The sequence below is a fragment of the Entelurus aequoreus genome, linkage group LG06, assembly GCF_033978785.1.
Source record: "Entelurus aequoreus isolate RoL-2023_Sb linkage group LG06, RoL_Eaeq_v1.1, whole genome shotgun sequence".
Lineage (NCBI taxonomy): Eukaryota > Metazoa > Chordata > Actinopteri > Syngnathiformes > Syngnathidae > Entelurus > Entelurus aequoreus.
The window spans coordinates 25,254,900-25,278,745 of record NC_084736.1 but is presented as its reverse complement, the minus strand read 5'-3'; the positions used below and the strand labels follow the sequence as shown (position 1 = coordinate 25,278,745).

Genomic DNA, 23,846 nt, shown 5'->3' with positions numbered 1-23,846 from the left:
AACTCCTGTCTACTTCCTCCTTCTCCTGTCCCCCCCACACCTGCTGTTTAGACTACTCCGAGTTATCTCTACTCTGACACATTCCAATCTAGAAGGCCAACACCTTACTATGAGACTCAAAAGAAGGAAGAATACTAGCTATTCTTTATATGACTATAGGAGTTTAGAAAGAAGTAACACTTAAATATGGATATGCTTCCAACAATATATATATATATATATATATATATATATATATATATATATATATATATATATATATATATATATATATATATATATATATATATATATATATATATATATATATATATATATATATATATATATATATAAATAATACAATAACTTTAATACAGTTGCGTAGTAGGCCTAATAATTCATTAAAAACAAGGCCAATGCTTTATTAACAAGTATATATAATATTTTTGGTCACTGTAACATTACACACAAACATCAACGTGTCCATGCACTAATTTAGTCCGATTTCTCAAATAGTTTGACTCTAAATAAGCCTCCTACAGCCCATGGAAACACCTTGTTCCGATCGTGTTAGGTTTTAGAAAAGTTGGACTAACACCCCTTGATTATGCGATTGGAAACCAGATCTCTCGAGGACCCTTAGTATCGCGCATGCGCCAGTCTGAACGTGCGGGATGCAACAAGGATCCGCTAATGGCTTGTGTGACGTCATAGGTCAACCACAAAAGTAATTTGCTTATCCGCGCCAAAATGAAATAAGTGCCCCCCAGTGTGCACATGGAGCATTAGAGAGTTTGCATGGACACTTGGACTTCACACGTCGGTGTGAAAATACAAACTGTTTGAGAAATCAGACTAAATTAGAGCATGGAAACTAGTGACTGATACTCCATATACAGTACATATTTACGGACGTATTTGGCGTACAACTAGATAGAGCCAGCGTACCGCACTTTGAGAATCACAGCTGTGGATCAACTACAAATCTATTCGTTGATTATAAGATTTAATTATTATTTTTTTCCACATTTTTTGGTCAGCTTTTTGCCCTTTTTGTGATAAAACAACAACAATTTTTTTATTACAAAACTACAAAATATGCAACATCTTTCCCCAAAAAATATTTGATATTGGAGCCGTAAATAGGTCAATAGTTCATAACATTGATTTTGATTCATTATTATTTGTTGGTCAATGACAGCTTTAAAAAAAAAAAAAGTCAGTATTTATTGTTACATTTCACCTTTACGCTCTTTTATTCCACTTTTTTATATGTTTTTTGTTTTCTGTTTTAATAATATATTTATAATGCGCCGCCGGCCTGAATTTTTTTTAGCTGCGGGCCGCAAATGGCCCCCAGGCCGCACTTTGGACATCCCTGCTATAGGCCACAAAAGCCCATTGCTGGATCTCCATATGGAATACTTCCATCAGTACACGTCAGTAAGTATACTTTGTGAGTGTACTCACAGTGCACTGTTGTCTTAAATCAACTAGTATTATTGTACAAAAAAATCTAAGTACACACAGCTAAGTATGTCAAGTACTACACAATGCAGTACACTGCCGGTGTCACTCAAAAAGGTGAGTGCACGTGATGGACATTTACCTGCGTTGCTGATTGTTAGGCTCCGCCTCCTGGTGAAGAAAGCCCACTTAGTCACTTAGTCATCGTTTGATTGACACGTCAAGCAAACAACGCTGACTCAACAAATTGAGCATCGCTGTGTTGTTGACACTGACAACATCATGCATCGCTTCCGAATGTTTCTCACATTAGCGAGTAGCAACGTTTGACTCATTTTTTCTACATTAAAGACGCTAAAAACAACACAAGTCAATAAAAACTATCCAAACTAAACATCTTAGCTTTGTGTTAAAACTAATTACAGTACTTTAAAGGCCTACTGAAACCCACTACTACCGACCACGCAGTCTGATAGTTTATATATCAATGATGAAATCTTAACATTGCAACACATGCCAATACGGCCGGGTTAACTTATAAAGTGACATTTAAAACTTCCCGGGAAATATCCGGCTGAAACGTCGCGGTATGATGACGTATGCGCGTGACAAAGTCAGAGTAACGGAAGTTATGGTACCTGTAGAATCCTATACAAAAAGCTCTGTTTTCATTTCATAATTCCACAGTATTCTGGACATCTTTTGCAATTTGTTTAATGAACAATGAAGGCTGCAAAGAAGACAGTTGTAGGTGGGATCGGTGTATTAGCAGCGGACTACAGCAACACAACCAGGAGGACTTTGTTGGAGCGCTAGCCGCGCTAGCCGCCGACCTCACCTTGACTTCCTACGTCTCCGGGCCGCCAAACGCATCGGGTGAAGTCCTTCGTCCTTCTGCCGATCGCTGGAACGCAGGTGAGCACGGGTGTTGATGAGTAGATGAGGGCTGGCTGGCGTAGGTGGAGAGCTAATGTTTTTAGCATAGCTCTGTGAGGTCCCGTTGCTAAGTTGCTAAGTTAGCTTCAATGGCGTCGTTAGCACAGCATTGTTAACCTTCGCCAGCCTGGAAAGCATTAACCGTGTATTTACATGTCCACGGTTTAATAGTATTGTTGATTTTCTATCTATCCTTCCAGTCAGGGGTTTATTTTTTTGTTTCTATATGCAGTTAAAGCACGATGCTATCACGTTAGCTCGTAGCTAAAGCATTTCGCCGATGTATTGTCGTGGAGATAAAAGGCACTGAATGTCCCTTTCGCGTTCTCGACTCTCATTTTCAAGAGGATATAGTATCTGAGGTGGTTTAAAATACAAATCCGTGATCCACAATAAAAAAAGGAGAGTGTGGAATCCAATGAGCCAGCTTGTACCTAAGTTACGGTCAGAGCGAAAAAAGATACGTCCATCACTGTCTCTCAAGTCCTTCACTGTAACGTTCCTCATCTACGAATCTTTCATCCTCGCTCAAATTAATGGGGTAATCATCACTTTCTCGGTCCGAATCTCTCTCGCTCCATTGTAAACAATGGGGAATTGTGAGGAATACTAGCTCCTGTGACGTCACGCTACTTCCGGTACAGGCAAGGCTTTTTTTTATCAGCGTGCAAAAGTTGCGAACTTTATCGTCGATTTTCTCTACTAAATCCTTTCAGCAAAAATATGGCAATATTGCGAAATGATCAAGTACGACACATAGAATGGATCTGTTATTCCCGTTTAAATAAAAAAAAATCATTTCAGTAGGCCTTTAATAACCAGCAATATATATTATTCATAATTAGGGGTGTACTGATACAACTGTTTCACTTACTAATATTGGAGCCTTAAGTATTGAGCAGTAACCGGTATCGGGCTGATACGATATCAGCAAGAATCAAACATACTTGTATTTTTTAGTAGTGTGGAACGTTTGAAAAGGTTTGATCAAGTGAAATGAGTCAAACAGAGAACAATGTTAGGTATGAAAAACACTAACATATTTATTATTAACGTCTGGAATGGACTTATGCTGTCCTTAAATTGAAGTGAAGTGGTAAATGTTTTTTTTCGTTTTTTTACGTTAATTAATGAAGTAAAGCTCATGACGCAGTAAGTTGAATGATGCGGACACATTTGTTACTGGATCGTTTCTAATGCGCTTCTGCCGTTGAGACTTTGTATGTGTAAGTAACATTCAACCAGAATGATTTGATACTTGTTTATATTGACAAATGTGCTGTTTTATTGTTCAATGATTATTACCTACGTCTATCTTGTGTGCTATTGTGTGCCTAACTGCTGTGTAGCTGTTAGCTTACAGTGGCATATAGCCTACCATGTTTGCCTTTTGTAAATGACTTGACTAAAATAGAAGAAATTATGTGCTTATTGGAGGACATTTTGATGTTAACTGGCTGTATCGCACAAGTATCACTCACAAGTAAACACGCTGCAGGATTGGTTGTATTGCACATAATATCACACAAGTAAACACACTACAGGACTGATTGTATTGCACATGATAGCACACACAAGTAAACACGCTGTGGGATTGCTTATATCACACATTATATCACACAAGTAAATATGCTGCAGGACTGCTTGTATCGCACATGATATCACACCAGTAAATACACTGCAGGACTGCTTGTATCGCACATGATATCACACAAGTAAATACGCTGCAGGACTGCTTGTATAGCACATGATATCACACAAGTAAACACACTACAGGACTGCTTGTATCGCACATGGTATCACACAAGAAAATACGCTGCATGACTGCTTGTAACACACATGATATCACACAAGTAAATACGCTGCAGCACTGCTTGTATCGCACATGATATCACACAAGTAAATATGCTGCAGGACTGCTTGTATCGCACATATATCACACACAAGTAAACACGCTGCGGGATTGCTTGTATTGCACATGATATCACACAAGTAAATACGCTGCAGAACTGCTTCTATGGCACATGATATCACACATAAGTAAACACGCTGCAGGACTGCTTGTATAGCACATGGTATCACACATAAGTAAACATGTGCGGACTGCTTGTATTGCACATGATGTCACACATGAGTAAACACGCTGCAACACTGCTTGTATCGCACATAACATCACACACAAGTAAACACGCTGCGAGACTGCTTGTATCGCACTTGATATCACACACAAGTAAACACGCTGCAGGACTGCTTGTATCTTACATAATGTCACAAGTAAACATGTTGCGGGACTGCTTGTATCGCACATGATATCAGACACAAGTAAACACGCTGCGGGATTGCTTGTATCGCACATGCTATCACACAAGTAAACCTGCTGCAGGACTGCTTGTATAGCACATGATATCACACTTAAGTAAACATGTGCGGACTGCTTGTATTGCACATGATGTCACACATGAGTAAACACACTGCAACACTGCTTGTATCGCACATAACATCACACACAAGTAAACACGCTGCGAGACTGCTTGTATCGCACTTGATATCACACACAAGTAAACACGCTGCAGGACTGCTTGTATCTTACATAATGTCACAAGTAAACATGTTGCGGGACTGCTTGTATCGCACATGATATCAGACACAAGTAAACATGCTGCGGGATTGCTTGTATCGCACATGCTATCACATAAGTAAACCTGCTGCAGGACTGCTTGTATAGCACATGATATCACACTTAAGTAAACATGTGCGGACTGCTTGTATTGCACATGATGTCACACATGAGTAAACACACTGCAAGACTGCTTGTATCGCACATATAACACACAAGTAAACACGCTGCGAGACTGCTTGTATCGCACTTGATATCACACAGAAGTAAACATGCTGCAGGACTGCTTGTATCTTACATAGTGTCACAAGTAAACATGTTGCGGGACTGCTTGTATCGCACATGATATCAGACACAAATAAACATGCTGTAGGACTGCTTGTATTGCACATTATATCACACACGGGTAAACACGCTGTAAGACTGCTTGGATCGCACATGATATCATACACAAATAAACACATTGCAGGACTGCTTGTATCGCACATTATATCACACACAAGTAAACACGCTGCGGGACTGCTTGTATCACAAATGATATCACACGCAAGAAAACACGCTGCAGGACTGCTTGTATCACACATGATATCGCATACAAGTAAAAACGCTGCAGGACTGTTTGTATCACACATGATATCACACTCAAGTCAACATTATGCAGGACTGCTTGTATCCCACATGATATCCCACTCGAGTAAACACGCTGTGGGACTGCTTGTATCACACATGATATCTCACACAAGTCAACGTAATACAGGACTGCTTGTATCTCATATGATATCACACACAAGTAAACACGCTACATGACTGCTTGTATCGCACATGATATCACACACAAGTCAACATTATGCAGGACTGCTGGTATCTCACATGATATCACACACAAGTAAACACGCTGCAGGACTGCTTGCATCGCACATGGTTAGTTTTCTTTTGTTCATATTGTACCGATATCCAATATCAAAATCGACTCGGAGCACCCCTGCTTGGAGGTAGCTTGTATGTTCCATGATGTTTTTGGGAGGGTAGCAGAATGTCGAATTTGTGTCAGACTGCTCGTGTTTGCCTGAGTGACCTTCTGCATGAGACTAGAAACCCAGCTAAAATCCCACATTTGAACAGGAACTATTGATCAGGTGAGACACATTCCAGGCTGAGTGCAGTGTGTGTGTGTGTGTGTGTGTGTGTGTGTGTGTGTGTGTGTGTGTGTGTGTGTGTGTGTGTGTGTGTGTGTGTGTGTGTGTGTGTGTGTGTGTGTGTGTGTGTGCGTGCGTGTGTGTGGTCTCATGTTGCACAGCCTAGAGCCTAGACGAACACAATTTGACCAAAATAGAAGCAGAATTGATCACATGTTGGATTATTTACATTACCTGTGTCCAAAGTGCAGCCGGGATCCTTCCTCTTGTTTTTTTATCCACCCTCTGCATATTGTAAAGACTAAACAATTTTAATAAAATGTATTCTAACACTGCACTCGTCCCTCATCACTTCCATAGTGTGTGGTGTAACTACTGCAGGTTTTTAAAGCATATTTTATGTGTTGTTTTTTTTTTGCCAAAATAAGACATTTAAAGCATAACAATGTCCAAATGAAGTACAAGTATCAATACGACCGTAGTATTGGCCGCTGGATGGGAACAAACCTATCTGGGCGCAGGACTAGATCAGGGTTCGGCAACCCAACATGTTGAAAGAGCCATATTGGACCAAAAATACAAAAAACAAATCTGTCTGTGTGTGCCCAAGTTAAAGTAAAGGACAGGCTGTCTATTTCTAATGGACTTATTACAATCTTTGCAAGCTGGGTAACGTTTGCTGTGGTCTGGAACAACATGTTAACGTTTTGCTGTGGTCTGGAACAACATGGCACACAATCAGAAATGCAGCCAATATTACATACAGATAATGTGTCATGAGATGCAAATATAAATTAAATACACATAGGACATAAGTAAAGGAAATTAAATGAGCTCAAATATACCTACAAACGAGGCATAATGATGCAATATGTACACACAGCTAGCCTAAATAGCATGTTAGCATGGATTATTGGCACTTCACGCAAGTCAATAACATCAACAAAGCTTACCTTTGTGCATTCACGCACAGCATAAAACGTTTGGTGGACAAAATGTTCCGAAGGAGTGGCATAAAACGCGTCTTTCTGTGGCAGCGACGGAGAAAGTTGTACACGTAAACCGACTATGGTGAGTTCAAGGACCACCAAAATTAGTAGGACAAAATGGCGCTGGCCAAATACTGTCATCAGTGAAGCATAAACACGAACATATTAAACAGTGGGCTTTCTAACAATTAGGAAGGTTTGTGTTGTGTGTGTTCTCCTAAAGAAACATTATTAAAACAACAATTATATTATTCCCCCATCTTTTTCCATTTTTGAAAAAGCTCCAGGGAGCCACTAGGGCGGTGCTAAAGATCTGCATGCCGCTCGAGAGCTGCGGGTTGCTGAACCCCGGACTAGGCGAAATTGCTGAAAACTGTATCACCGTGTAAGTGTTTTGAAATGGTTGATATCGATATTTATTGATATTCTTTATGACCAATGGAAAATAAGGAGCAGGGGAAAAAGATTTGAAATGTAACCATTTTATTTAAAATGTAACCTTCCTCTGATTATAATCCCCTTATCTATCAAGGCAGAAAGAAAAAGTCAACACAAGCAATGAAAACACTCAAACTATGTCAACAATTTAGTAAAATCACATTGAACACTAAACAATAAGCTCTTAAAAATAAGGAATATGTAAGAAATGCTTCATAAAGTGTAAGAAAATTGTGCAAAGTGTGAAAATGTAAACATAGAGAAACATGAAAATAACTATTTTCTGCAGGTTTAGTGCAGAAACCTGCTCACCCTTTAGAGCTGTGCTCTAAAGGATGAGCGCGGCTAAGGTGGTGTGGTATTAGCGGTCTTAGTGGAGACGAGTGCCTTGCATTATTTACAGACCACATTGGTCTGACTACGGTTCCTTTGAAAAAATCCAAAAAAGCGTCATACTGCCCAGGTGACTTTTCCTCTTTCATCCACATTTTCTTCATTTTTACTTTCTCTTTTCACTCCATGCAGAGAATTAACTGCCAGACAACGAGATGGCGCAACCAAACTTGATAGTTGATACTGTTACCTGATTGGCTGTTAGCGTGTCATTCCCACTGATCAGTGATCATTTCTTGCATTGCTCGGTTACCAGCGAGCGAGTGTCTTTGTTCATGCAACCAACCTTGCTTCTCAACTTTTACTTTCTTCCGATGAAGAATAAAAAAATGTATCGAACGCTTTACGAACGCATTCGATATCGTTTTATCGGCCCAGCCCTATCCGGACGCGCTGCTCAGTTTGGCGGCCGCTGATTGGCTCACCCTCCGGTGCCGCCTCTACGAGCGTAAAAGTCCAAATGTGGGTGCTACTTCATGTCTAGGAGGCTGTTATGATGTTAAAAATAGTTAACGTGATAACAACAAGTTCATGCTCATTTCCTTTAGCGCTACTTTCTTTTTTTTTTACATGTGTGACCGTCGGCCCACATTGTAATACTGCGATAAAATGTGAGTGTTTGTGTCCATTTTGTGTCGAACTGCTTAAAAAAGCATCATTTTTAAATGTACACACATATATATGTGTATATGTCTATATATACATGTGTATATGTATATATATGTGTGTATCTTTGTATTTATTTACATATATACATATATAGGTCTGTATATGTCTACATATGTGTGTGTATATATGTATATATTTATATATTTATATATATACATATATACATACATATACATATACAGGTATAGTCGAGGTTTCTGTGGTTAATCCGTTATACAGTGCTCAATACTGGGGTAGAGCGGAATATATATAAAATCCCCTGAGGAGCAGGGAAACCTGTGAAACAGGCTTGTAGGGATGATATAGCCTCTGTGTTATTTCCTGACCTAACGTACATATACATATATGTATATATGGAAATTTATATATATATATATATATATATATATATATATATATATATATATATATATATATATATATATATATATATATATATATATATATATATATCACACACACACATATATACATATTTGTATGTGTATATATATATATATATATATATATATATATATATATATATATATATATATATATATATATATATATATACATATATATATATATATATATATATATATATATATATATATATATATATGTATATATATATATATATGTATATATATATATATATATATATATATATATGTATATATATATATATATATATATATATATATATATATATATATATATATACATATATATGTATATATATATATATATATGTGTATATATATATCACACACACATATATACATATATACATATTTGTATGTATATATATAAATATGTACATATATACACACACACACATATATACATATACACATGTATATATAGACATATACACAGACATATATACGTATATGTATATATATATATATATATATATATAAATATATTCACACACACATAGACATTTACAGGCATATATATGTATATATATACATATATACACACACATGTATATACTTATACACATGTATATACTTATACACATGTATATATAGATATATACACATATGTTTATATGTGTATATACATATGTGGTAGAAAACGGATGGATGGATATGTATGTATGGAAATGTACATATGTATATATGTCACACACACATTTACACGTATATGTATATATATTTATATACATACACACACACATAAACATATACAAACACATATTCTATATATCATTACAAATCATTAAATTAGATGTGCTGTAATCTGTAGAAACCCTGACTAAATGAACTAAGTTAATAATGAATATGTTTTCTTACTAAACTATCAATAAGATTTAAGCGCAAATAAAAATACCGTTTCACCTCTTTAGTCATAATTTTTGCGCTTAAGACACTTTGTGTAGCTCCGGACTAATTCTGTTTACCACTGCCATTCGTGGGGGCAAAGTGTATTGCAACTGGTTTGGTTGCGTTCCTAATGTTGTGTCCAGTGAGTGTACATTTCACCAAGCGTGTTCTTCAAGCCCACGTGTTCTAATTCCGAGCGTTACCGGGCCAACTGGGACGATCCAAACCAGGCCGCCCGTGTCGCCAAAGTGTGTTGATCCTGGAAGGGAAGCACTATTAATACTTCCCAAAGTCACGCGCTTACGGAGAAGTGGCTTCAGGTGCGCTCTCGTCGAAGTTTGACACACTTTGCATCTTCATCAGGCGTCCTTCTTGTCCTTTCAGGGCCCTGGCTGACATCCTGAGGCAGCAAGGACCCGTTCCTATTTCTCAGTACGAGCACGACAACATGGACGCCATGGACTGCTCGCCCAAAGACGAGACGCCGGTCAGGGCCTCCAAGAACCACTACACCCCCGTCCACAGCAAGTCCTCCAACCACGGTACGTTGCAGGACCCGTGTTTATGTAAACGACTGTCATGGTGACGCCGACCTCGCTCTCTCTAATCTGCTGCCGCGTCCTGTGATTGGCAGCCGCGAGGAAGGGCTGATCCGTCAGCTTTAGGCGTCAATCTTTCTTAGGGGGGAATGTGACAAGTTAAATAACGAAGACCAGAAACCGACTTCTAACCCTCACGCTTTTGTGCCCACTGGGTGTTAACGGCCAACCTCTGTCTTCTTGTGTGCTTTTTGTCTCACGTTGCTGCTCCTCCTACTTTTATCCCCTCTCCACTCTCCTGCTCCAGGGATCATCTCGCTAGCTAGGTGTCCTACTATCCTGTCCCAGATTTACCATGTCACCCTCTTCTACTTGAAAGCATGCTAGCTAACAGCTAACGTTTAAGTGGAACACTCGTTTCGTTTGCTCAATAAATCATCAAATAAAGGCATACACTTGCCTTCTTCTTTGTAAAAGTTAAATGAAACATTGTTTTACAAAGCTTGTAACACTAAATACTTATTTGGAATGTGTAACAGTACCTACTTGCATAAGGTGTGTAACGCTACTTACTTACATGAGCTGTGTAACGCTGCTTACTTACATAAAGTGTGTAACACTACATACTTATTTAAAGTGTGTAACGCTACCTACTTATATAAGGTGTGTAAAGCTACTTACTTACATAAGGTGTGTAATGCTACTTACTTAAGGTGTGTAACACTACATACTTATTTAAAGTGTGTAAGGCTACCTACTTATACAAGGTGGGTAAGGCTACTTACTTACATAATGTGTGTAACGCTACTTACTTACATAAGGTGTGTAATGCTACTTAAGTAAGGTGTGTAACGCTACTTACTTACATAAGGTGTGTAACACTACTTACTTACATAAGGTGTGTAATGCTACTTACTTACATAAGGTGTGTAACGCTACTTACTTACATAAGGTGTGTAACACTACTTACTTACTTAAGGTGTGTAACGCTACTTACTTACATAAGGTGTGTAACACTACATACTTATTTAAAGTGTGTAACGCTACCAATTTAATAAGGTGTGTAAAGCTACTTACTTACGTAAGGTGTGTAATGCTACATACTTGCGTAAGGTGTGTAACACTACTTACTTACATAAGGGCTGTAATGCTACTTACGTAAGGTGTGTAACACTATATACTTATTTAAAGTGTGTAAGGCTACCTACTTATATAAGGTGGGTAAGGCTACTTACTTACATAAGGTGTGTAACGCTACTTACTTACGTAAGGTGTGTAACACTACATACTTATTTAAAGTGTGTAAAGCTACCTACTTACAGTATATAAGGTGGGTAACGCTACTTACTTACATAAGGTGTGTAGTAGGGATCCATCCATCCATCTTCTTCCGCTTATCCGAGGTCGGGTCGCGGGGGCAGCAGCCTAAGCAGGGAAGCCCAGACTTCCCTCTCCCCAGCCGTGTCCTGGGTCTTCCCCGTGACCTCCTACCGGTCGGACGTCCCCTAAACACCTCCCTAGGGAGGTGTTCGGGTGGCATCCTGACCAGATGCCCAAACCACCTCATCTGGCTCCTCTCGATGTGGAGGAGCAGCAGCTTTACTTTGAGCTCTCCCGGATGGCAGAGCTTTTCACCCTATCTCTAAGAGAGAGTCCCGCCACCCGGTGTAGTAGGGATGATGTTTGATAAGAAATTATCGAGTTTGAGCCCATTATCGAATCCTCTTATCGAACCGATTCCTTATCGATTCTCGTATCGAATCCAGATAGGTTGTTGTATATGGAAAAAAACACACAATATTTGGTTTAACAAAAGCAAATTTTTATTTTATAAGAAAAAATAAAAAAATAAATAAAAATAAATATTGACTATTGTTACCCCCATAAAAAAAAAAAAAATACAAATATTGACTGTTGTTACCCAAAGTATATGAAGTGGGATTTTTCAGAAAAACAAATATATACAGTAACACAAAAACAACCTGTCTCTGTGATCACTATAGGTGTATAAATAATAATATTAGGGGTGTGGGAAAAAATCGATTCGAATTCGAATCGCGATTCTCACGTTGTGCGATTCAGAATCGATTCTCATTTTTTTAAAAATCCAATTATTTTTTAAAATTGTAATTGTAATTTTTTTTTAATTAAATTTTTTTTTTTTTTTAATTAATCAATCCAAGAAAACAATACACACCAATACCATAACAATGCAATCCAATTCCAAAACCAAACCCGACCCAGCAACATTCAGAACTGCAATAAACAGAGCAATTGAGAGGAGACACAAACACGACACAGAACAAACCAAAAGTAGTGAAAGAAAAATTAATATTATCAACAACAGTATCAATATTAGTTACAATTTAAACATAGCAGTGATTAAAAATCCCTCATTGACATTATCATTAGACATTTATAAAAATAAAAAAAAAGAACAATAGTGTATGTATGTATGTGTATTTGTATGTACATATGTGGGCTCTGTACCGAGGATGTCGTTGTGGCTTGTACGGCCCTTTGAGACACTTGTGATTTAGGGCTATATAAATAAACATTGATTGATTGATTGATAGTGTCACAGTGGCTTACACTTGCATCGCATCTCATTAGCTTGACAACACACTGTGTCCAAAATTTTCACAAAGATAAAATAAGTCATATTTTTGGTTCATTTAATAGTTAAAACAAATTTACATTATTGCAATCAGTTGATAAAACATTGTTCTTTACAATTATAAAAGCTTTTTACAAAAATCTACTACTCTGCTTGCATGTCAGCAGACTGGGGTAGATCCTGCTGAAATCCCATGTATTGAATGAATAGAGAATCATTTTGAATCGGGAAAAAATCGTTTTTGAATCGAGAATCGTGTTGAATTGAAAAAAAAAAATCGATTTTGAATCGAATCGTGACCCCAAGAATCGATATTGAATCGAATCGTGGGACACCCAAAGATTCACAGCCCTAAATAATATAGTGTTAAATAAAATCAGTCCCTTGGGCACAAAACAAGTTCTCCAAAAAGTGCACTTCTGCTGCTATTGGAACATCCTTCTGGGGTCCATCAGTGTGACCTCCTCCAGGAATGACTGCACATCCTTGTCCTGGAGGGAAAATGAGGGACAGACACAGCATAGAATTAGGGGGGAAATTAGCTGAATGTGAAGACTAGGGTGTCTGTTATCAAGTCTTTAGCATTAGTATGTGGAATTAAATGATGGAATGGATTAAGTAATGAAGTTAAACATTGTACTGATATGATCCACTTTAAGAGGTTGGTCAAATTAATAGTGCTTACAAAGTACAAAGAAAAATTATGAGAAATACTTTCAACCTTATTAAAAATAAGATATTCTTCATCTCAGTATATTAATAATGACTGAATTAATTAATTACATATTACAAAACTGTTGTATATACTAAATCACATATGTTATTTTATTATAAAAAGGTCAGTAAATGATGTATATATTTGTAAACGCTCTGAAGTGGGAAATGGGTAGGATTAAATAAGCTTTGCTTCTTACTACTCTTTTTTGGACATGATGTAAAGTGAAATGATATGAAACTCTGATGTGTTATGCTATAAGTGTGTTCATGTACGAAATAAACTAAAGAAAGAAAGAAAGCATTAGTTTATTAGACAGACTTGCAAACTCTGGAGTGGTGTAGGCTACAAGATACCGTTAACGTTATCAGACACATACAAAAAGGCTAACGTTAACGTTACCGTTAGCCACTGACTATGCTTAGGTAATGTTAGTCTAGCTAACATTACTGCAGTCCTGGTTGACATAAGCAGTAACATTATTTTAGCCTGAAGGCTACGAGTGAGCAGATATGGAAATTAACCGGCAACAGTTAACGTTAGTTACTCACCAGCACTATCACTGGAATTGGCGCTGCAGGTTGAAGCAGAGGAAGAGGGGCGTGCTTCGTCATCTCTGTCACTGTTTCTCCATGTGTCGAAGACACGACACCTTTCTCTAACCTTCAGGTTATGTACGGCCTGAACATGTTTCATCATGCTTGTTGTACTTCCCCCCCTTACATGAGAGTAAAGCCTGGCAATAATTGCATACTGCCGTTTCCTGGTCATATTTTTTTGTAAATTGAAGCCATGCCTTGAGGTGTTTTTTCGGTCCATTGTTGTTGCTGCTTCTGTATCTGCCGCCTAATGACTTAGCTACGTCATTTCCTGGGACGTGCCACAGGGCATTTCCTGTGGGACAGGATTCGTTTCCAGGGATTCGAATAAAGAACCAACTATTTTTCTTTACTATAGTGGCCTCGATAACGGGAACCGGTTCTCAAGAAGGGATTCGAGTCCATGGAATCGGTTCTTTTCTTATCGAACAACCGGTAGAACCGGTTTCGAACATCATCCCTAGTGTGTAGTGCTACTTACTCACATAAGGTGTGTAACGCTACATACTTATTTAAAGTGTGTCACGCTACCTACTTATATACAGTGTGTAATGCTACTTACTTACATAAGGTGTGTAACGATACTTACTTACATAAGGTGTGTAATGCTGCATACTTACATAAGGTGTGTAATGCTACTTAAGTAAGGTGTGTAACGCTACTTACTTACATAAGGTGTGTAATGCTACTTACTTACATAAGGTGTGTAATGATAATTACTTACATAAGGTGTGTAACACTACATACTTATTTAAAGTATGTAACGCTACCTACTTATATAATGTGTGTAAGGCTACTTACTTACATAAGGTGTCTAGCGCTAATTACTTACATAAGGTGTGTAACGCTACTTACTTACATGAGGGGTGTAACACTACATACTTATTAAAAGTGTGTAACGCTACCTACTTATATAAGGTGTGTAACACTACTTACTTACATAAGGTGTGTAATGCTACTTACTTACATAAGGTGTGTAACGCTACTTACTTACATAAGGTGTCTAACACTACATACTTATTTAAAGTGTGTAACGCTACCTACTTACATAAGGTGTGTAACACTACTTACTTACTTAAAGTGTGTAACGCTAAATACATAAGGTGTGTAACGCTACATATTTACATAAGGTGTGTAATGCTACTTACTTACATAATGAATTTTGGGTGACGTGCTTGTAAATGCTTGGAAATGTTCATCATATTTCTCGGCAGTCTGACTCAATAGGCTAATTATTAAATGGAGAAAAAGAAGATAAGTTTTTCTTGAAAATGAAAGCTACACGCTTGATCTGTTGGCTTTGCACGAGCCCTTACATTAGGTTGTTGTCATGCCAGAGCCGTATATACGGCTCTGTGTCACCACAAGAGGACAGTGGTGCATCGGTCCATCATGCCGGGAAGTTGTCGTTTTAATGAACATTGGATGGAAAATGACAAATACAAACTTTGGATAAAATGTGGACCAAATCCTTGTGTAGCCTGCTGCAAAGTATGCAAAAAGGAAATCCAACATGGTTCGATGTATTTTTTGCGCCATTATTTTGGTTGTCTACTTAACTTGTCTGACTACCTCAGTTAAAGCAAACAAGTTACATGTAGTCGTTTTGGTTAATTGCATTAAAATGGTTACATTATTGGATTTGTTTGTACTGTGAAGGTCATGTAATGTATCATTTGTAACCTTTTTCACAACTTAGAGCTGAGTTAATATGAATGATTTTGTAGTTTTTACAAAACATGGTTGTATGTGTTTATTGCTCTATTATTTTCGTTGTCCTACTTAACTTGTCTGGCTACCTCAGTGAAAGCAAAAAAAAGTTAACTTTTGTCTTTTTGTTAATTTGTTATCATAGCCACAGTTATACGGCTAGATATGCTTAATGGAAGGTGACTGAGGTGTTGTGAAACAAACAACATATTTTCCTTTAATTTATTATCCTTATATTAATGTGGAACAGTTTTGTTAATAAGTGAGTGAAACTGACATTTTGAGGGTGCGTGTATTCATATCACATTATGCAGTGTACAAGCACAAATACGGTGTGAATCAATCCGTGCTGTTCGATGTCATTGAGTGCTGTAAGTAAGAAAAAGAACAAGAAATTTGATAAAAAACACAAATGGAGACACGTTTGCAAACACCAATGACATTGAATAGTCACACTGCTCCATTTTTCTATGCCCCATTCAGTTTATGATAACTGCTGGTTCAATGTTAGGCTTAGGTTTTAGCAGATTTTCCATATTTTTCCTACAGACAGCATTTGGTGACCTCAAACAACAAGGCTATGGATTGATTCACACTGGTTTTCGCCTTTTGAAGGGTACTGGAAAAACTGGAAAATTGATCTTGAAAGTCCTTAAAAAGTGCTTGAATTTGGCCATGGAAAAGGTGTACGAACCCTGTTACTTACATAAGGTGTGTAACGCTACATATACAGGACGTGTGACGCTACTTACTTACGTAAGGCTTCTAACACTACGTACTTACAAAAGGTGTGTAATATTACATACTTACGTATAGCCTGTAACACTACGTACTTAAACTAAACAAAAATAAAAACACATTTTTCATGAGTTGAACTTAAAATGTAGAACTTTTACTATATACACAAAAGACATATTCCTTTCAAATATTGTTCACAAATTTGTGTAAATCTGTGTTAATTAGCATTTCTTCTTTGCCAAGATAATCCATCCCACCTCACAGGTGTGGCATATCGAGATGCTGATTAAACAGCATGATTATTGCACAGGTGTGCCTTAGGCTGCCCACAATAAAAGGCCACTCTGAAATGTGCAGTTTTATCGCACAGCACAATGCCACAGAGGTTGTAAGTTTTGAGGGAGCATGCAGTTGGCTTGCTGACTGCAGGAATGTCCACCAGAGCTTTTGCCCGTGAATTGAATGTTCATTTCTTTACATTGAAAATTGTAAAGAAACATTGTAAGGCGTTTCAGAGAATTTGGCAGTACATCCAAACGGCCTCACAACAAAAGACCACGTGTAACCACACCAGCTCAGGACCTCAACATCCAGCAGGTGCACCTCCATGATCATCTGAGACCAGCCACCCGTACAGCTGCTGCCACAATTTGTTTGCATAACCAATAATTTCTGCACAAACTGTGATAAACCGTCTAAGGGAAGTTCATCGGCATGCTCGTCGTCCTCATCGGGGTCTCCACCTGACTGCAGTTTGTCGTCTTAACCGACTTGAGTGGGCAAATGCTCACATTCGATGGCATCCGGCACGTTGGAGAGGTGTTCTCTTCACAGATGAATCCCAGTTTTCACTGTTCAGGGCAGATGGCAGACAGCGTGTGTGGTGTGTGGCGTCGTGTGGGAGAGCGGTTTGCTGATATCAACGTTGTGAATGGAGTGGCCCATGGTGGGGGTGGACAGGTGTATGTTATGGACATCGAACGCGAGTGCATTTTATTGATGGCATTTTGAATGCACAGAGATACAGTGAAGAGATCATGAGGCCCATTGTTGTACCATTCACCCGAGACCATCACCTCATGTTGCAGCATGACAATGCACGGCCCCATGTTGCAAGGATCTGTACACAATTCCTGGACGCTGAAACCATCCCAGTTCTTGCATGGTCAGCATACTCACCGGACATGTCACCCACTGAGCAAATTTGGGATGCTGTGGATCGGCGTATAGAACAGCGTGTTCCACTTCCTGCTAATATCCAGAAACTTGGCACAGCCATTAAAGAGGAGTGGACCAACATTCCACAGGCCATAATCCACAACCTGATCAACTCTATGCCAAGGAGATGTGTTGCACTGTGAGGCAAATGGTGCACATTTCAGAGTGGCCTTTTATTGTGGGCAGCCTAAGGCACACCTGTGCAATAATCATGCTGTTTAATCAGCATCTTGATATGCCACACCTGTGAGGTGGGATGGATAATCTTGCCAAAAAAGAAATGCTCACTAACACAGATTTAGACAGATTTGTGAACAATATTTGAGAGGACAGGGGCAGCACGGTGGAAGAAGAGTTAGTGCGTCTGCCTCACAATACGAAGGTCCTGTGTTCGATCCTGCGCTCGGGATCTTTCTGTGTGGAGTTTTGCATGTTCTCCCCGTGACTGCATGGGTTCCCTCCGGGTACTCCGGCTTCCTCCCACTTCCAAAGACATGCACCTGGGGATAGGTTGATTGGCAACACTAAATTGGCCCTAGTGTGTGAATGTGAGTGTAAATGTTGTCTGTCTATCTGTGTTGGCCCTGCGATGAGGTGGCGACTTGTCCAGGGTGTACCCCGCCTTCCGCCCGATTGTAGCTGAGATAGGCTCCAGAACCCCCCGCGACCCCAAAAGGGATAAGCGGTAGAAAATGGATGGATGGATGGATTTGAGAGGAGTAGGTATTTTATGTATATAGTAAAAGTTTTACATATTTGCGTTCAACTCATGAAAAATGGGAGCAAAAACAAAAGTGTTGTGCTTATATTTTGGTTCAGTATACATAAGTTGTGTAACGCTACTTACTTAAAGTGTGTAACACTTATTACTTTAATAAGGTGTGTAACGCTACTTACTTAAATAAAGTGTGTAACGCTTCTTACATAAATAAGGTGTGTAACGCTACTTACTTAGATAAGGTTTGTAAACTTATTTATATAAGGTATGTAACACAACTTACTTATATAAAGTGTGTAATGCTTCTTACCTAAAGAAGGCTTGTAACACTACTTACTTATATATTATGTGTAACATTACTTACATATATAAAGTGTGTAATGCTACATACTTCATAAGGAGTGTAACACTTTTTATAAGTAAAAAGTGTGTAATGCTACATACTACATAAGGTGTGTAACACTACTTACTTATATAAAGTGTGTAGCGCTACTTACAGTACTTACATAGAGTGTGTAAGGCCACATACGTACAAATGACATGTAACACTACTTACTACATAAGGCCTGTAAGAATACATAGTTACATAAGGTGTGTAACACTGCATAGTTACATAAGGTGTGTAAGGCTACATACTGTATGTTATATGAAGTGTAACCCTACATACTTACATAAGGCATAAAACGCTACATGCTTACATAAGGTGTGTAACGTTACATACTTACATAAAGCCTTTAACTCTACATACTTAGGTAAGGTGTGTAAAACTACATGCTAACATAAAGTGTGTAATGTTACACTACATACTATATAAGGTGTGTAGCGCTACATACTTACATAAGGCTTAAAACGCTACATGCTTACATAAGGTGTGTAACGTTACATACTTACATAAAGCATTTAACTCTACATACTTAGATAGGGTGTGTAACACTACGTACTTACATAAGGCCTGTAACACTACATACTATATAAGGTGTACACTTACATGAAGTGTGTAATGCTACATACTTAAATAGGACTGTAACACTACATTAAAATAACAGGTGTAACGCTACATACTTACATAAGGCGTGTGACGCTACATACTATATAAGGTGTGTAATGCTACATACTTACAAAAAGTGTGTAGCGCTACATACTTACATAAAGTGTGTAACGCTACATACTTAAATAAGGCGTGTAACGCTACAATAAAATAAGAGGTGTAGCACTCCAAAATTAAATAAGGCGTGTAACGCAACATTAAAATAAGAGTTGTAACACTCCATACTTAAATAAGGCGTGTAACGCTACATTTAAATAAGAGGTGTAACACTACATACTTAAAGAAGGCGTGTAATGCTACATTTAAATAAGAGGTGTAACACTACATACTTAAATAAGGCGTGTAACACTACATTTAAATAAGAGGTGTAACACTACATACTTAAATAAGGCGTGTAACGCTACAATAAAATAAGAGGTGTAGCACTCCATACTTAAATAAGGCATGTAATGCTACAGTAAAATAAGAGGTGTAACACTACATACTTAAATAAGGCGTGTAACGCTACAATAAAATAAGAGGTGTAGCAATCCATTCTTAAATAAGGCGTGTAACGCAACATTAAAATCAGAGTTGTAACACTCCATACTTAAATAAGGCGTGTAACGCTACAATAAAATAAGAGGTGTAGCACTCCATACTTAAATAAGGCATGTAACGCTACAATAAAATAGGAGGTGTAACACTCCATACTTAAATAAGGCGTGTAACGCTACAATAAAATAAGAGGTGTAGCAATCCATTCTTAAATAAGGCGTGTAACGCAACATTAAAATCAGAGTTGTAACACTCCATACTTAAATAAGGCGTGTAACGCTACATTAAAATAAGGTGTAACACTCCATACTTGAATAAGGCGTGTAACGCTACATTAAAATAAGAGGTGTAACAGTCCATACTTAGATAAGGTGTATAACGCTACATAAAAATAAGATGTGTAACACTCCATACATAAATAAGGTGTGTAACGCTACATTAAAATAAGAGGTGTAACACTCCATACTTAAATAAGGCGTGTAACGCTACATTGAAATAAGAGGTGTAACACCCCATCCTGGAATAAGGCGTGCAGCGCTACATTAAAATAATAGGTTTAACACTACATACTTAAATAGGGCGTGTAACACTATATTAAAATAAGAGCTGTAACACTACGTACTTAAATAAGGCCTGTAATGCTACATTAACATAAGAGCTGTAACACTACGTACTTAAATAAGGCCTGTAACGCTACATTAAAATAAGAGGTTTAACACTACGTACTTAAATAAGGCGTGTAACGCTACATTGAAATAAGAGCTGTAACACTACCTACTTAAATAAAGTGTGTAACGCTACATTGAAATAAGAGGTTTAACACTACATACTTAACCAAGGCCTGTAACGCTACATTGAAATAAGAGCTGTAACACTATGTACTTAAATAAGGCATGTAATGCAACGCTAACGTCACAGTTCGGCGCGTACCTCCGTTTCAGATAACTGTTTATTTTTGGTGCCATTAAAGAAATAACATGCAAAACATCAAACTGTTATATATTTCAGCGCACCTAAATATAAAACATGTGTGTTTACATTTAGTACATACTGTACATGTAGCTGCAGGTATATACATTGTTACCTGTGTACAGTAGCCTAGCAGGTGTATACATTACAGTAACCACATGCCAGCAAAGAAAATGAGCGCTGTCTTCATGCTCCTCCTACTTTGCACTGAAACCGCTAAAGTCGTCTTTTTCGGCGTCAGGAGTTGAACACACTCAGAACCGCTTCATCCGCCATTTTTTCAGCCTCATTGTCACGTTGACTTTTGTCTTGCGGCAGCTTGTGTCGTCTTCTTCAACACGCGGCAGTCCTGCAATGTCATTGGTCTGACGTGATGAGGCTGAATTTATTGGCAGCGTAAAGCTCGTCAACCTGGGGAAAAATCATAAATTAGCCGTGTTATTGTACAAGACGCTTTTCAAAGTGTGGAAAAAAGTCCCGACTTATAGTTCAGAATTTGTTTCCTTAATAACAGTTTAAAATTAGGGATGTTCTATGCTGCCGATTCCGATACCGATCATCCATGAGTGAGATCAGCCGATACCATACAGATCACATATTAACTGTAAATGTTTTATTGTATTTGTGGTGAGTGTTTAACAATATCAACACAATATTTCAACTACTGCCTTACTCTTTTTTATTACATACAATGGTTTGATTTAAACAAAGTTAATACTACTTGATAACTAAACAAAAGTAAAAACAACTAACTACTACTGTCAGGTTCAAACACTGATGACATCTATTAAACAAGACAAGAAGCAAGGAATTCAACAGAGACAGAATTAAATTTGGCTCAACTGAGGAGAGACGTCTGGACTGTACTCTTTGCACAGTCTCACCACGCTCTGACGAAAGATTGTACGCCTCCTCTCTTATTTGGACTTTCCCTGATTACATGGCAACAGCTGTTTCTAAGGGAGGGGGGTCGTAAACAGCGTTGCCTTTGGTTACAAAACAGTTCAAAGAAAAGGTCGTAAAACAGTTCAAAGAAGGGGTCCCTGGAGGGGAGTCAGGTCCTGCTTCCTCTTTGATTTGTAGATCTCGGGTCAAGACAATATCTTTCTGTTGATTACAATACATCAAATAAACAGAACACCTTCATGTTGCTTCCCATCCTACACAGTGGAGTTTTACAAGCCTTCTTCTTGGTAGGATCAAAGACAGCTTTTGTCTTCTCGCAGGGAACTCATGGCAACACAAAGTTTTGTGATAACACTTAGATACAATTATTCTAACAACTACTCTTTTGAATCATTTTGTTTTTTCCCTCAAAGTCTTCCTGTGTCTTAAGGAATTATTGCCTGAATTTCTAAGCATAAAAATAAAATATTGAGAAAATAAAAAAATATATTTAATTACTCGAGTAATGGTCATATAATGATACGACCCTTGATATCGACGCCACCAATTTGGTGACCGTGACAATGCTTTTCTTGTTTCGAGATAGCTTAACTTAGCTAGTAGCATACCTGCTCCTAGCTTGCTGTAGGTGTGTAACATGTTTAGCATCGCCCTCCAGTGATAATGGTACCTGAATGAGTCTGTCAAGACTTGGTCTTGGGGTTTTGTTTCTCCGGAAGGCAACGGAAAATTGGCGCGTGCGAGACGTGAATTTAAATACATGATTTAATTTGAACACTCAAAAAAAAGGAATAAACAAAAAGCGCTCACAGCGGAGGTAAAAACTTGACTATGAAAACAAAGGCGGAAATACAAAACTTGGGTATAAACACAAAACTTGCACAGAGGCAGAAACTATGAAGAATAAAACAAAAACACTAACTGTGGCATTAATAAACAAAAACTTACTTGGCAAAGAACTGTGAACATGACATGAATCAGAGTGATGAAAAAGTGTGAGGTCGCCAGGACGAACAACAGAAACAGACAGATTTAAATAGTGACATGATCAGTGAAAACAGGTGCGTGACTCAAAACGTGAAACAGGTGCGTGACAAGACAGGTGAAAACTAATGGGTTGGCAAGGTAACAAACAAACAAGGAAGTGCACAACCAGGAACTAAGAAGAGTCCAAAAAATAAACAGCACATGGCCAAACCAAAACATGATAAACAGACATGACAGAACCCCCCCCTTACGGACAGATCCCAGATGTCCAAAAACAAAAAACAGGATCAAGAGTCATGGGAGGGCGGGAGGGGGAGATGGCGGTGGGTCGCCAGGCCAAGTGGCCCCTAATCCACCGAGGCATAGTCATGTGGCGGCGGCGAGTGGAACGCTGCCGCCGCCACAGGCGAGGTGGGTGACCCGGGAAGGGCCACATGCGTGGCCGACGATGAGGTGGGCGCACTTGGCGTGGCGGACGACCAGGTAGTGGCCACAACCATGGCAGACGAGGAGGCAGGCGCGTCGTCGTCATTGCAGGCGTGGAAGCCGCAGATGACGCAGGTGCGGGTGCAGCAGACGAAGCAGGCAGCGAAGCTTGGCGTGGC

General features: G+C 38.5%; 1 protein-coding gene across 2 annotated transcripts in view; it reads left to right on the top strand.

The window, feature by feature from the left end:
* LOC133652024 (protein shisa-6-like) overlaps positions 1-23,846 on the top strand; it is a 130,703-nt gene that overhangs the window by 15,041 nt on the left and 91,816 nt on the right. For both annotated transcript variants that reach the window (XM_062050332.1, XM_062050331.1), the window contains exon 2: positions 10,325-10,482. In XM_062050332.1, the coding sequence (XP_061906316.1) occupies positions 10,325-10,482 (158 nt within the window). The remainder of the gene's footprint in view (positions 1-10,324; positions 10,483-23,846) is intronic.